The 12,428-nt window shown below is 53.2% G+C and overlaps 2 protein-coding genes across 2 annotated transcripts; one reads left to right on the top strand and one right to left on the bottom strand.

The window, feature by feature from the left end:
• The first annotated feature begins 6,571 nt into the window (after positions 1–6,571).
• LOC116818776 (uncharacterized) lies at positions 6,572–8,928 on the top strand. The gene is made up of 3 exons (XM_032769993.2): positions 6,572–6,725; positions 8,055–8,174; positions 8,683–8,928. The coding sequence occupies exons 1-3, from the start codon at positions 6,656–6,658 to the stop codon at positions 8,796–8,798; spliced, it is 306 nt and encodes a 101-aa protein (XP_032625884.1). The 5' UTR covers positions 6,572–6,655; the 3' UTR covers positions 8,799–8,928.
• Positions 8,929–11,120: 2,192 nt separating this feature from the next.
• Positions 11,121–12,428, bottom strand: LOC116818801 (acrosomal protein SP-10). Its single transcript, XM_032770030.1, has 3 exons — positions 12,377–12,428; positions 11,979–12,098; positions 11,121–11,275 (listed from the first exon to the last, which is right to left on the bottom strand). The coding sequence occupies exons 1-3, from the start codon at positions 12,426–12,428 to the stop codon at positions 11,121–11,123; spliced, it is 327 nt and encodes a 108-aa protein (XP_032625921.1).

The raw sequence follows: 12,428 nt of genomic DNA, 5'->3' as shown, positions 1-12,428 counted from the left end.
TGCAGAAGTCAGTGTTGCAACAGGAAATTAGACGGTGACCAGTCTTCGTTGGCTCCATGATGTTGCATTTGTCGCCTTGCATAGCACAGTCTGCCTGTGAAGAAAACTGGATGCCTGCTGTGTAGGGAGGGAAAACACATCAGGACAATGCACCCAGGAATAAGGACTCTTTCCAAGAGTTTCACAAGTGCCTGCTGAGTCCAATTCAGTGGCAAAGGTGGAGTGTCTAACCAGAATTAGTTTATGCATTGATTTCCTCTCACTCTGCTTTTAGGGTTAGATCTAACATTTAGGCCACCAAGACAAATGGGCCAAGAAAGAGATGACAGAGTGCTGACCCTCAAAAGAACATGGAATTAAAGAACTGCTCTTGTTGCCTCACTGTACTGTGTGAACACATATGGATCATTAAAGATCAGGACCCATGGGGTTATCCATATAACTCTGCTGGGGAAAATGGCCAAATTCTGCTGGAGGAGACTAGAGCTTGGTTTAAAGTCTTCTCCAAAGGACCACTCCCAACAATAGCATGGCAACTAACCAACATTCTTCAGTCCTACTCTGTGAGCTCACTGTTTGGGTACCCACTGGAGATGGGGACAAAAAGCTAAGCCAATTACTTAGTGCTGGGAGCCGTGCTGAACACCCCTGCCCCCTCACTAGTCCAAGTCGGGAATTAGGTCTGAAGTGCTCCCAGATGTGCACTGAAGCTCTCATGTTGCCTCTGATACGAAGAAGGAAGTAAACGTTGGTTTCCCAGCCACACGTGACCTTTGAGTGGACTGTTCCCAATGTCATTTCACTGGGCTACCACATTCTTCATTTCCTGCCTTAAAGTGCTGTCCCTGGTTAAACAGCTGCCATGGTCCCTAAGGTGCCTGCCTTTCAGAACTGGGTGATATTTCCTATATAGTCTTCTCACCTGCCTCACAGGCAGCATGTAGCTTCCTTTCGTTCGTTTCACTGTTTAAGATTCTTGGGATGGGGGAGGCTCTAAAGAAGTGCTCAGTCTGTGTCCTCTGCCCGGGCAGCTCCCCTCGTTTGCTAGTGCAGTGCACCCATTATGGCACTGCATGGTCTGTAGCTGGGCTGGGACTCGTGAATAAGGCCCCCTTTGGCCATGGGTGTCTTCATTGATCCTCATGGGTCCTGCTGGCTTGGTGTGCATGCAGTTAAGCCACCTTTCCAAAGCCAGCCCTCTTCCCGTCTTGGCCCTAGGATAGACCCTCCTTGGCGAGAGGGAAGTAGCTCTTCACAGCCCATTACTGTCACTCCAAGCTCCTCACCCTACAGTTCTGCAAGCAGGGGTTAAACAGAATGCTGTGTAGATTGCTCCGAGAGCCCTTGCCTGGACACCCAGCCAGAAGGCGAGACTCATCTCATTCCTTGGCCACGAGGGGGGCACTAAGGAATATTTCATTTGGGGCCCAACAGAGAGAGGCAGAGTGAGTTGATATAAGCCACACCCTGGCAAGTGCCTGTTTCGGGACATACATTCTAGTAAAGACTCTGATGTATTTGCAGGGTAACCCTGGCGCAGAGTGGCAGATGCCCAATCCTTTGATGCAGCCAAAGATGGGTATCTTGTTTTGGCAAACAGTACATCGAAGGGCTTCAGCTGCAGGAAAAAGGAGGAAAAACCCACACGGAGCCAGACAGGAATCAGTTAGGGGTCAAGGCCACAGAATTCCCCATGCACCTGCCATGGACAGAGTGTCATGTGACAACAAAGACAGCCCCACAAAGAGTGTGTTGGATGCAGATGGACCCAAAGAAGAGACCTGTGGAGAAGCAAGACAGGCAAAAGAGTCAGCTTGTGATTAAATCCTTCCCTGGGCTGGCAGTAGCCCATGCCAGTGTCCCTCCTCTAGGGGGAAGCAAGTGTGTTACACAGGAGGTAAGGCTGGGCAATAGTTGGTTTCCAATCCCTAAGGACGGAGGCATATAACACAGACAAGTGGGGGCTGTGGTGTAGAGAGGGTCTCTGGCAACCAGTGACTCTCCCCACGACCTCTAAGCAGTGTCTCCAGAGCCCACAGGAAGCCAGTTGCCAGCTTCTGGCAGGGGTTTGGTTACACAGGAGACAAACACTGTTAGTCGCCATCCAGCAGTGAGTTGCAGGAGCATTTTGTGCAATGCTCTGTGCATACAACACAAGGACAGTAACTGCTGGACCGCTCTGTTAATTGTGTTCCATGTCTCCAGAGGCACCCCCATGCCCTCGACAGGCAGCTTGGATAGTGCATGGAATGAACTAGCACAATGTGAGTGTGTGTGTGTGTGTGTGGGGGCGGTGTTGCAATCTGCTGCTTGCAGACCTTGGAAAGATCCAGTTCATAGAGACTAGATTTTAAAACCAGAAGGGAACATAGATCATATAGTCTGACCTCCTGTATAGCACAGGACAGATAATTCCACTCAGCTACCCCTATTCCCTGGGCCTGCCAGGAATCCTGCCTCTGCAGCGCAGGCACTTGCTGCTGTTAAGGAATGGGCTGGACAGTCACTCCCGGAGGTGCTGGGGAAATTTTGAGCCTCTGATTCCTGTGTTAATTTACAAGTAGTGTGGAGTAAACCCTGAAACAGGGAGGTTTTATGCCCCAGCGCAGCAGAACGGCCTTGGAAAGTGTAAAGGGCCAATCCCATTGGCAGGGACGTTATGGGCACAGCTGGAGAGGGCAAAATGACACAGCATGATCGACTTCCCACTAGTTGCCAGTTATTTCCCCAGCCCCTCCCGTTTTGTTTCAGGGACTCACCTGGGACACAGCAGAGCAGGGCAGAGAAGCCAAGAGCTTGTTCATCTTTAGCTTCGTCGCAGTAAAGCTGCAGTCATGTGGGGTGAGTGGGGAACCTGGGACTGCAAACCTTGCTCAGTGGCTGCTGGGCAGGGCAGAGCTGGATTTATACCCCCAGGGCAAGGGCCAGTCCTGGGAGGAACCAAGATGTACTCCTGGGAACTTACTTGTTGGACTCTTGTCGTATCACAGACAGGAGGCTAGACACTCCCTGCCCAGATGAGTGGCTCTCCCTCCAGAGATGTGCTAATCAGAGACTAAATTTGGCTGAAGGGCAGAGGGATGGTGGAGACAAACTGGCTGAAAGACCCTGCAGTCCTGCTGGATGAAGGAATGTACTATGGGAAGGCACTGACTTGTGTCAGGACAGGCTGGTATAACTGAGGGAGAGAAGATAACATGGGATCCGATTCCGAGTTACTTTGCGGGCCAGAGCCTGAGCTCAGTACACACGTGTGAGCCCAGAGTCCCTTCCCATCAACCCCAGTGGCCCAGGGCTCAGCATCTGGCCCACTGAGGTGAAGTTTTTTTTAAGGCTGTTCATTACACGCATCAGAGCAGTGTGTGTACAGCAAGTTCCCATTATCGGCCACATCTGTGTGTGACAGGGACACCCAGCGTCCCTTTGCGGAGGCCCCTCAGGAGGGGAAGGAGTGTTATGGAAAAGAACGAGACATTCAGTGCCAGCCTAGTTGGGGGGTGCTACTAGCAGTGCCTGGAGCATCTGGCAGGATTGGACTCTATGGGATCTGCTCGTGTGGCCCTTTTCCTCCCTGACTTTGGTAGGACACCGCAAGGACACGTGGGCCCGCACCCCTGCAGAGGTTTGCAGGGTCAGGACCATTCAGAGTGAAAAGGGCAGGAGAGGGGATGAAAAGGGGTTCAGCTGGAGCCAGCTGCGGTTCACCAGGAGCTGTTTTCCTGTAGGCATCCTGATAGGTTAGCAGTAGCTGTGGGTGCATGAGCTGAGAGGGAGAAACAGGGTTGAGTGTCATGGGGCACCATACTGGCATCTCACGCTTTTTCCCAATCATTGAAGAAGAGCAGGGATGGGAGGGATCCCTGTGGGACCCACAGCGGGGCCTTTGGAGAGGTGTCATTCCCCACCACCGTTCTGAGTTCTGCTGCAGAAGCTGATTGGAGCCCATGCAGTGCTGGCTCAGCTATTCCTGTGATACTGTGTTGGTGGGTAGCAGCACCTTATGGTGCACTATGCCAGCAACATGGGCATAGAGGAGAGCTGACCTGCGTCCCCGGTCACAAGGGTGTCAGCTTTCAGTGCCACGGGGGCTGTCTCTGCTGTGCCCTGGTCTGAACCCTGCTGGTAGGCTACATATTGTTGGACCAGCGTGGTTACGACCTTCTCAATTATTATAGGAGGTTGGACACGGGGCAGCCATTGGACAGATCTACTGGGATGGGGTTGGCGTGGTGAGAACTGGGCAAGCTCTTGCATTTTTTAAAGGGTTTGGTAGCTGTGTGTCTCTGGAGGAGGCATTGACTAGTTCCTGACGACTCTCTAATGAGATGTGATGGTTTAAGTACTATGAATCCTGAAATGCGCAAATGAGACAGAGCCCCCCTCATACAGAGTGAAGAGGTACAACACCCCCCACCCCACCTCCACGCGCACAACATCTGGAAGCATCTCTGGCAGTACCCCTCCCCCTGCCAGCACAGACAGGGATGCACCTCCCGCTACAGCCTGTGTGAATGCAAACCTGTTACCCATTTTGGTCTAAGTGGTTAGCTGGTATTTGAGACTTTGTGTGTCATTTCCATTAGGAGGAGAGACTGATGCTAGAGTCAGGTATTTCTTTGGTGCAATTCTGTTTAGTAAAAAGACTGGCCACAAAGTCCTATTTCTCTAAACAAAGCAGAATCAAACAGCAGGTAGTTTCTTTGCACGGAAACCCAAGTCTGCATTTCCAGCCGACACTGTGCCCAAACAGAAACCCTGTCACTCAACTTCTTGTCAGGACCATGCTCGCTCCTGCCTGTCTTGCCTGCTGGGTGCTGGCACACACAGCCTCTATGTTTTACAGTCAGTCTCAGGGAAACCTCGTAGCCCCACATAGAATCACAGAAGTGTAGGGCTGGGAAGAACCTTCACAGGTCATCAAGTCCACCTCTGGCACTGAGGCAGGACCAAGACAGCCTACACCATCCATGACAGGTGTTTGTCCAACCTGTTTTTGAAAAACTTCCACTGATGGGGATTCCACAACCTCCCTGGGAACCCTGTTGCAGAGCTACCTTTATGTCTAACTTCCCCTAGCCTTGTTCTCAGAAAGAGCTGGACCATTTTGGATGAAACTTTCCAGGAAAGTTCAGCCAGAGGCAGACACCCATCATAGTAAATGTCAGTCTAACTAGCTAAAGTTTGGCAAAGATGTCAGCAACTGAAAATGGAGCCCTATAATGAGATGTCTTTGGCAACCATAACATTAGGTGGTGCTACGAGCCCCTTCACCTAAGGCTGGAATATGCAGCCTCCTCTGGGGCAGAACAGGGCAGCTTTTTAGTTGAACACAGCCCAGGTTTAGGACAGGACTTGATGATGTCTTCCCCTGTCCAGTTGAAACTACCAGGAAGGGAGTGTTTCAGGAGGTGGAATGTCATTGTTTGAGTTGGATGCCTTGGCTAATACCAGTGAGGTCCCTCTGGGGCCCGGTCATTGGCCTCCAGCAGCCAGTGTGTCAAGACTAAATACCGTGTGTCTGAGACAGTACAAACTACCCCATACAGGGGCATCCTACTGTGCTGGGCTTAGAGTGAACCTGGGACGGGCTGAGCCACAGACTCTGTCCCTAAATGAATTGGATCCATCTGATCCTGCGCTGCCTCCGCTGCTGGGCTAAAAATACTGATGGAAATCTGCCGCCCACGTTCCCAGCATGTTCCCTCGGTGTCCTTTGCAGTGGTCAGGCTCAGGAGAGCGGATCTCAGGCCATAGAGTTCTGTTCGCTGGGGATGAGAGGGCACAGGCAGTGTGGTTGGAGGAGTTTGCACCTTTCCAAGTGCATGAGCTGAGGGGGGTGCTGCTGCTCCCCATTCTCAGAGCCATTTGGGGCAGAGTAAAGACACAAACCCAGGCACTGGCAGTGACTTCTGCAGGTTTGTTTGTGAGCTTCTTGTCCTGTCTGCCAATGCCCATTGTCCCACCATAGTCCTGATCCCCCATCCCAGCTCCCAATTGCCCTGCTGGTAACTGAGACACAAACTGCCTCTTTCTAACAGCTGGTGGGACTCTGCCTGTGGCCAGGGCATTCTCTGTTGCTGGAGCCATTAGCTCTGCTGCCCTCCACATCCCAGCAGCGGGATTTTCAAGGGGCTGCCAGTCTGCTGTGGCCTCCTCTATTGCAGCCGGCTCCCCTTTCCCTGGGGGTGGCAGAGTGTGTCTCGGCCACGCAAACTCAGCTGCCAGCTGTGCATCGGGCCTGGTTGGAAGGTTTTATTCACAGTAATTGGACAATAAGTTTAATTCTTAAAAAAGACCATTTGTGTTCTGTGGACATTGGTAGGTACCGTATGGCAGCCCTGGGTGACTGGCACCAGCCCAGTCCAACCTCAACCTTTGGGAAGGGTGGGCAGCTGCCTGCCCAGAGCTGGTCACCTGAGCAGGAATCACTCTGCTCCTGGACTCACCATTCAATCCAATCTTGGGATATGACTATTAATCAGAAAAACCTGGGTGTTTCCTGCAGGATGGACCCTGATTGGCTGCTGCCCGGCCTCCGCCAGTGGTAATATAACTCTGGCTGGTGTTTGAGGTGTGCTGTACTCCGCGCGCTGCCCTGCACCCCTGCCTGGGCTCTCACTCGCCCAGCACATCATCCCGCTTCCGCCTCTGCTTGATGGAGAGAAAACGAAGGATGAACAAGATGCTGATTCCTCTTTTCACAACCCTGCTGTACTTCTCAATGGGTAAGTTCCCAAATGAAACCGACCAATTCACCCCGTCAGCTCCATCGGGGAGCTGGCCCATCGACATCAGTGGAGCTAGCTAAGATAATGTACAGCAGCAGAGGAGCTGGTTTTGTTGGTTAGGGAGGGGGATTCACACTGTAGCGTAAGAACAGCCTGTGCTCTGCATTAGTGACAGATGCCTTGGCAAAGCCAGGCTGGCCTAGGGATGGACCTGCATAGGGACAGATAATATCAGCAGTGTTCTGAAGCCAATACAGGTAAGTGGATGGGTTCGCAAGACTGAGACAGGGCTGTTGAGTTTTGAAAACCAGCGACATGCTTCCCAAATATGGCCAAATACAGCATGGCCATGAGCTTGTTAGAAGCGCCTCTGGCAGTCGCGAAGTCCATCTGCGCTGAATCCAGGCAGTTAGCAGAGAGAGACCGAGCCCTTTTGTGTAACGAGTGAGGAAGATTTTGAGCTGACCTGTGCAGTGCATATTGCCAGTACATTTCTCCAGGACAAAGAACTGTGCAATGTGTATTGCAAAATGGCGAGCGGCAGCCAGTGCCAATCACTTACATGTGTCACTTTGTGATTTTCACATTATTTTAAATTTTTAATAAAATTATAGGGGTAAGAGAAATTATGTGCTGCCACAAGGATCTGACTGGCTGCTGACCTCCTTCAGATTCATGCTGAATGGTTTTTTTTCCCCACACACACTTTAAAATATTCACTAACTCTTTCATAAGCAACACTGAAAAACTGGAATGGGTCTTCAGATTGATTTGATTCACCCTTCACATAGGAATCACACTGTCTGAAATATTGTTAACTAATAGAATAAAAGTTCATTGTAACTGAAAGGATCAGAGAGAGAGGTATTTTCTCCTATTTCCTCCCAATTTACTTTGTGTTTCTAAGCCCTCTGTTAAGTCAGTTTCAGTATTTCCTGGGTACGGTCAATTAGTCAGTTTCCACACCTGTTTCTTTGGGTCCTGGGACAGCAAAAGAGAAAGGAAAAAACTTTCCAAACACAGCGATGTACCTTTAAAAATCTGAAAAGCCACTAGAACAATTGTGGTGAATTCATAAGTCAGTTATTTATAGCATTATTACAGAGGCAGAGCTAGTGTGTGTATCCTGACGAGTTTCTATTTCATGGGCTTGGCTCGGTCAGCTCCCCAGGCCAATTTACACTCAGCCTTTCTATAACACAGGGACATGAGAGCTCCCTGTCACCATGCTCCTGATCGGACGGGTGACTCTATTTCCCCGCCCATCTCCAGTGGCCCTCTGTGCCTGGTGAGTTGTGTCATTCTCTTCTCTCTCCCGTCACTCAGCGGGCGCCCTCCTGTGCCACGTGTGTGTCAGACGGCAGCCGAACAAGACGTGTCTTGCAGGGAAAAGCATGTGCAAGGCAGGTCCAGGGGAATCCTGCTACCTCCAGACACTCCTCCTCGGTAGGTGTGAGTGGCAGGCAGGCCCCCCACTCCCCTGGCTAGTGTTTTCAGTGAACACAGATGCCCCTCTGGGGCTCAGGGTTTTGGAGGGCAGCAAGCTCAGCTGCTGGGAGGGTGGGGACTAGGAGGGTCTCTGCTGGGCCTCAAGTGACCCATGGCTGCCAAGCTGTCAGGACACTGGGGAGCTCCAAAGGGAGCCACGTTCATCCCTTAGTCCGGAACGGTGGCTGTGACATGGGGCCGTAGGGAAGGGCAGGCATGGGGAGTCCCCGAGGACAGAGAATGGGACCAGCAGGTGTCTTCCCCTGGAGCAGTGGGAAGGGAATGGTAGCAGGTGACAGAGGAGACATGGTTCCTGGCTATCGACAGAAGGGAGGGGAGCTCAGCTGGTGATGCTCTGGCTGGGGGGCCGGACCAGACACTGGATTCCTCTGGCACAGTCCCAGGGAGGAGGCGTCTGTCCCTCTCACCCAGCCCTGAGGACTCATGGTTCTCTCTCTTTTTCCAGGGACCTTCCCCCTTTATTCACAGCAGGGCTGCTTCAGAGATTGCCAGGACCAAGTTGGAGGTACATTCATCCATCACGTCTTCCACTGCTGCACTGAAGACTTCTGCAACGCCTAGGGGCCATGCTCACCACCTCACTTCCCATTCACTTGGGGGGCAACTGCACTTCTGGAAGAAGTTCGCGTTCTTCCCTCCTGGTTTCTCTCCTGGTTTCCCCAGCCTGATTAAAAACCCACCAGAATCCAAGACCTGCTGTGGGCCATGCCTGCCCTCTCCTGTCCTATGACCCCTCCCACTCCCATGGCCCCCTCCTTTTTGACCCCTCTCCTGCCTGCCCCCCCCCCCGCCCGGTGTCTCGCTGGCCCAGGCCCAGCACTATGACTCCCTTGGATCTTGGGTTTGCTGTGGTGCCATGGGTTAAGGTGACACCCCCAGCTGTTGTTCAGAGCCCCTGCTGCCCTGAGAGCATTAAGGGGCCCTCTAGTATGACCGGACAGCAAGTGTGAAAAGTCGGGACAGAGTGTGTGGGGGTAATAGGAGCCTATATAAGAAAAAGACCCCAAAATCGGGACTGTCCCTGTAAAATTGGGACATCTGGTCACCCTAGGGCCCTCTCCCTGGGCAGGCCTCTGAACTGAGTGGGCAGTTTGCCAGTGGGGAAGGCTCCAGTGCCCTCCCTTGACATTTGAGGGATGGGGCACTGTGCCTGCCAACCAGAGAGCACTGCTCATTCTCCCCTCCATCCGCCAGGCTTCTCCGAATGCCCGGTGCCAGCCCTGAGCCTGGGGCCCATGTAACCCACACCCCTCAGGGCAGTGCTCCGTGTCCCTCTGGCGGTGGCTGGGCGTCAGACAGAGCCTGATGAGCCTGCCACAGCTGTGGCTAACAGAGCTGGCTGGGTCTGTCAGCTGAGGCAGTCCCGGCTCATGCTTTAAAGTCTAGTGGTACCAGGTTCGGTCCCCTCTGCCAATGGCCCAGCCAGGGCTAGCATATCGTTTGCCATTCCAGGACTCAGGGTGGGACTGCGGGAATCTTACCTCCTTAGAATTTGTTCATTACTGAGTTCCCCATATTCATTCTGTTGGCAGCCTCCCCTAATAAAGTTCTCTTTGTTTTAACCCCTGGACTTGGTCCTGGTGCATGGGAAAGAATTGCTCACCAAGGGTGCTCAGGGACGGGTACAGAGTTTCATTGGTTTCTGGGGAGGGGATCAAATCAGTGTCAGCTAAGGAAGGAACCCCGAGAACAATGAACCCATCCCTTTTGCTGCCAACACTGAGGCCTAAGAGTTGCACTTAGATCTGCCCTACCAATGGGAAGAACTTGGATGTAATGCCCCAGCGCCAGGCACTCTGCTTTACCCACCAGAGGGAGATGTCCTAGCAGAACCTCTGCCATCTTTGGACACATAGGGGTGGTGATAGATGCCATTGTCCCAAATGTGGGTCCGAAAATACACTGTCCCCTGACCAAGTATGAAGAAACAAAGGACAAACAGAGGGTTTATTGCACAAGGAAACAAAAGAGAAAATATAACAAAGAAGGAGATAAGCGCAGGTGTTTCATCAGCAGAGTCTCAGCTGCAAATAACAGCAAGCCAGGATCACACCCTGGGCACAGCAGGGAGGCAGCGTTTCAGAGACACCGCACGAGTGTGGGGGGCTGAATGGAATGGCAGGATGTGATCTGTACAGAGTGACCCCATTCCAGGATCACACAGAGACCAGAGACTGCCCCAGGCACAGTGGGGTTTGGATTACAGCAGGGAGATGGGCAGGATTCATTTCCGGGGGCAGGGGGAGCTCCAGGGGATCAGCCAGGCAGGGAGCTGGGCACGCTACAGAGGAGGAAATCCCTGAGTGCCCCACTCTCCGGATTCCTGTCCCAGGCATGGCTCTGCCAGCTAGTTGCCTGGGGCCCAGTGTACAGGGAAACATGGAGGAAGAATTGAGTGGGTCCACTGGTTGGCATGCACTGTAGCCTCCCCAGCTGGCAAACTGCGTGCCCTGCACAAAGCGATGTGTGGGGGAAGCGGGGGGCCCTTAATATTCTCACGGGGCAGCAGCAACTCTGAAATGACAGCTGTGGGGGAGGGTGTATCACCCTAATACGGGCACCTTCAACTATGGAACAGCAGCAAAGCACGTGCTGGGGCTGGGACAGCAAGATGGGAGGAGGGCAGCCAGGCAAGGGGAGGGGCCAAGGGAAAGCAGGGTGTGGCCAGGGGGAGTGGGGCGGGGCCAGAGGGTAGAGCTCATTTCTTAATTTAAATATAGTTTGTAGCCCACAGGAGCATGTGATTGAGGATGACACCAGGGGATGGTCTTGGATCCTGCTGGGTTTTACATGAGGCGAGGGGCGTGAGTGACTAACCCAGAGCCGGGGGTGGGGTGAAGGGAGAACACGGCATTCCTGCCAGCCCTGAATGCCAGCCTCCTCTTAGGCATAATCGGAGAATTTGGGGAAGGGGTTGTGGATGTTGCAGAAGTCCGCATCTGTGCAGCACTGGGTGGTGTCTTTGTAGTAGTCTTTGGTGATCTCTGTATCCTCGCAGATGGACGTGCAGCCCCACTCCACACGACTAATAAAGCCCGCTGCAGAGGGAAAGAGAGACCAGAGCCAGGTGCCAGGGACAGGCCCCTCCTCCCAGCTGAGCTGCCCTCCCCTCTGTCCAGGGCTCCTCTGTCTCCCCCTGCCACTCCCCTCCCACTGCTCCAAGGGAAGACACCTGCTGGTCCCTCTCTCTGTCCTCAGAGGACACCAACCCCTGCCAGTCACAGTGTCACAGCATCTGTCTACACTGCAGTCAGAGCCGTGACTGAAGACTGGCCGGAGCTAGCGGTGGTCTAACTAGCTCCAGTCACAACAGCAGGGCAGCTACGTCAGCACAGGTCGTACGAGCCCACCCGGTGGTTAGTTGCGCTGTCATCCCTGATGCCACAGCTTCCCTGCTGGCGTTAGTCAAGCTAGCTAGATCACCGCTAGCTCTGGCCTGTCTACAGTGCTTGAGTCACACCTCGGATTGCTCTGTCGCCATCCCCGTAGTCACCACCCTTGATTAAGGGACGAACGTGGAACCCACATAGCGAGCAGCAGCAAATCTCAGAGCCAGGCCGACAGACCATGGCACTAAAAATAGCTGCAGAGATGCTCCGGCTGAAGGTTGGGCTGTGAGGCCCTCCCCAGCACCGCTGCTACCTTGGCCAGAAGGGGTCACTCTAGAGTAAGGTGTTCTGCCCTCACACTCTGGCAGTTCCTAAATTGCATTTCGAGGGGCCCTTGGCCTCCCAGACTCACCTATAGTGATTTTACGGGTAAAGCAGGATTCCCCCCGAGCTGCTGTGCAGGTGTGTTTGCCTAGCAGACAGCTGCCGTCCCGCAGCATCATGAAACAGCCGTTGCACTGGAGAGCTGCAGCTGTGGGAGAGGAGAGAGAAGGGAGCATAGGAAACAAGCAGCCAGGCTCAGACTGGTGCCTGGACACAGACACCAAAACAGCTTCCCGGCCACATGGGACCAGCCATATCCCTCTGCCAGAGCACAGGCTGCCCTTGAGCTAGAATAGGTGGTTGTCATTGAATTGCCCTCGGTAAAGAACACGGACCAGACTTCAGCTGACTGGACTGGCCCCAGCTGAGGATCTGCCCCATCAGGGGTGGAAATCTCCCTTCGTTGGATTTTGTTTGAGGACTTACCCGTTCCTAAGCAGAGCAGGGCTGGCAAACCCAGAGCCAGGATCTTGTTCAT

Source organism: Chelonoidis abingdonii, chromosome 18 (assembly GCF_003597395.2).
Source record: "Chelonoidis abingdonii isolate Lonesome George chromosome 18, CheloAbing_2.0, whole genome shotgun sequence".
Classification (NCBI taxonomy): Eukaryota; Metazoa; Chordata; order Testudines; family Testudinidae; genus Chelonoidis; species Chelonoidis abingdonii.
This window is presented reverse-complemented; position numbering and strand designations above follow the sequence as displayed.

Excerpts from the sequence above, each read along its gene's own strand:
- LOC116818801 (XM_032770030.1), bottom strand. The coding sequence starts at position 12,428 with ATGAACAAGATCCTGGCTCTGGGTTTGCCAGCCCTGCTCTGCTTAGGA. Across the intron at positions 12,099-12,376 it reads CCTGCTCTGCTTAGGAACGG|CTGCAGCTCTCCAGTGCAAC; the intron begins GTAAGTCCTCAA and ends CCTCTCCCACAG. Across the intron at positions 11,276-11,978 it reads TACCCGTAAAATCACTATAG|CGGGCTTTATTAGTCGTGTG; the intron begins GTGAGTCTGGGA and ends TTCCCTCTGCAG.
- LOC116818776 (XM_032769993.2), top strand. The coding sequence starts at position 6,656 with ATGGAGAGAAAACGAAGGATGAACAAGATGCTGATTCCTCTTTTCACA. Across the intron at positions 6,726-8,054 it reads CCTGCTGTACTTCTCAATGG|CGGGCGCCCTCCTGTGCCAC; the intron begins GTAAGTTCCCAA and ends CCCGTCACTCAG. Across the intron at positions 8,175-8,682 it reads CCTCCAGACACTCCTCCTCG|GGACCTTCCCCCTTTATTCA; the intron begins GTAGGTGTGAGT and ends CTCTTTTTCCAG.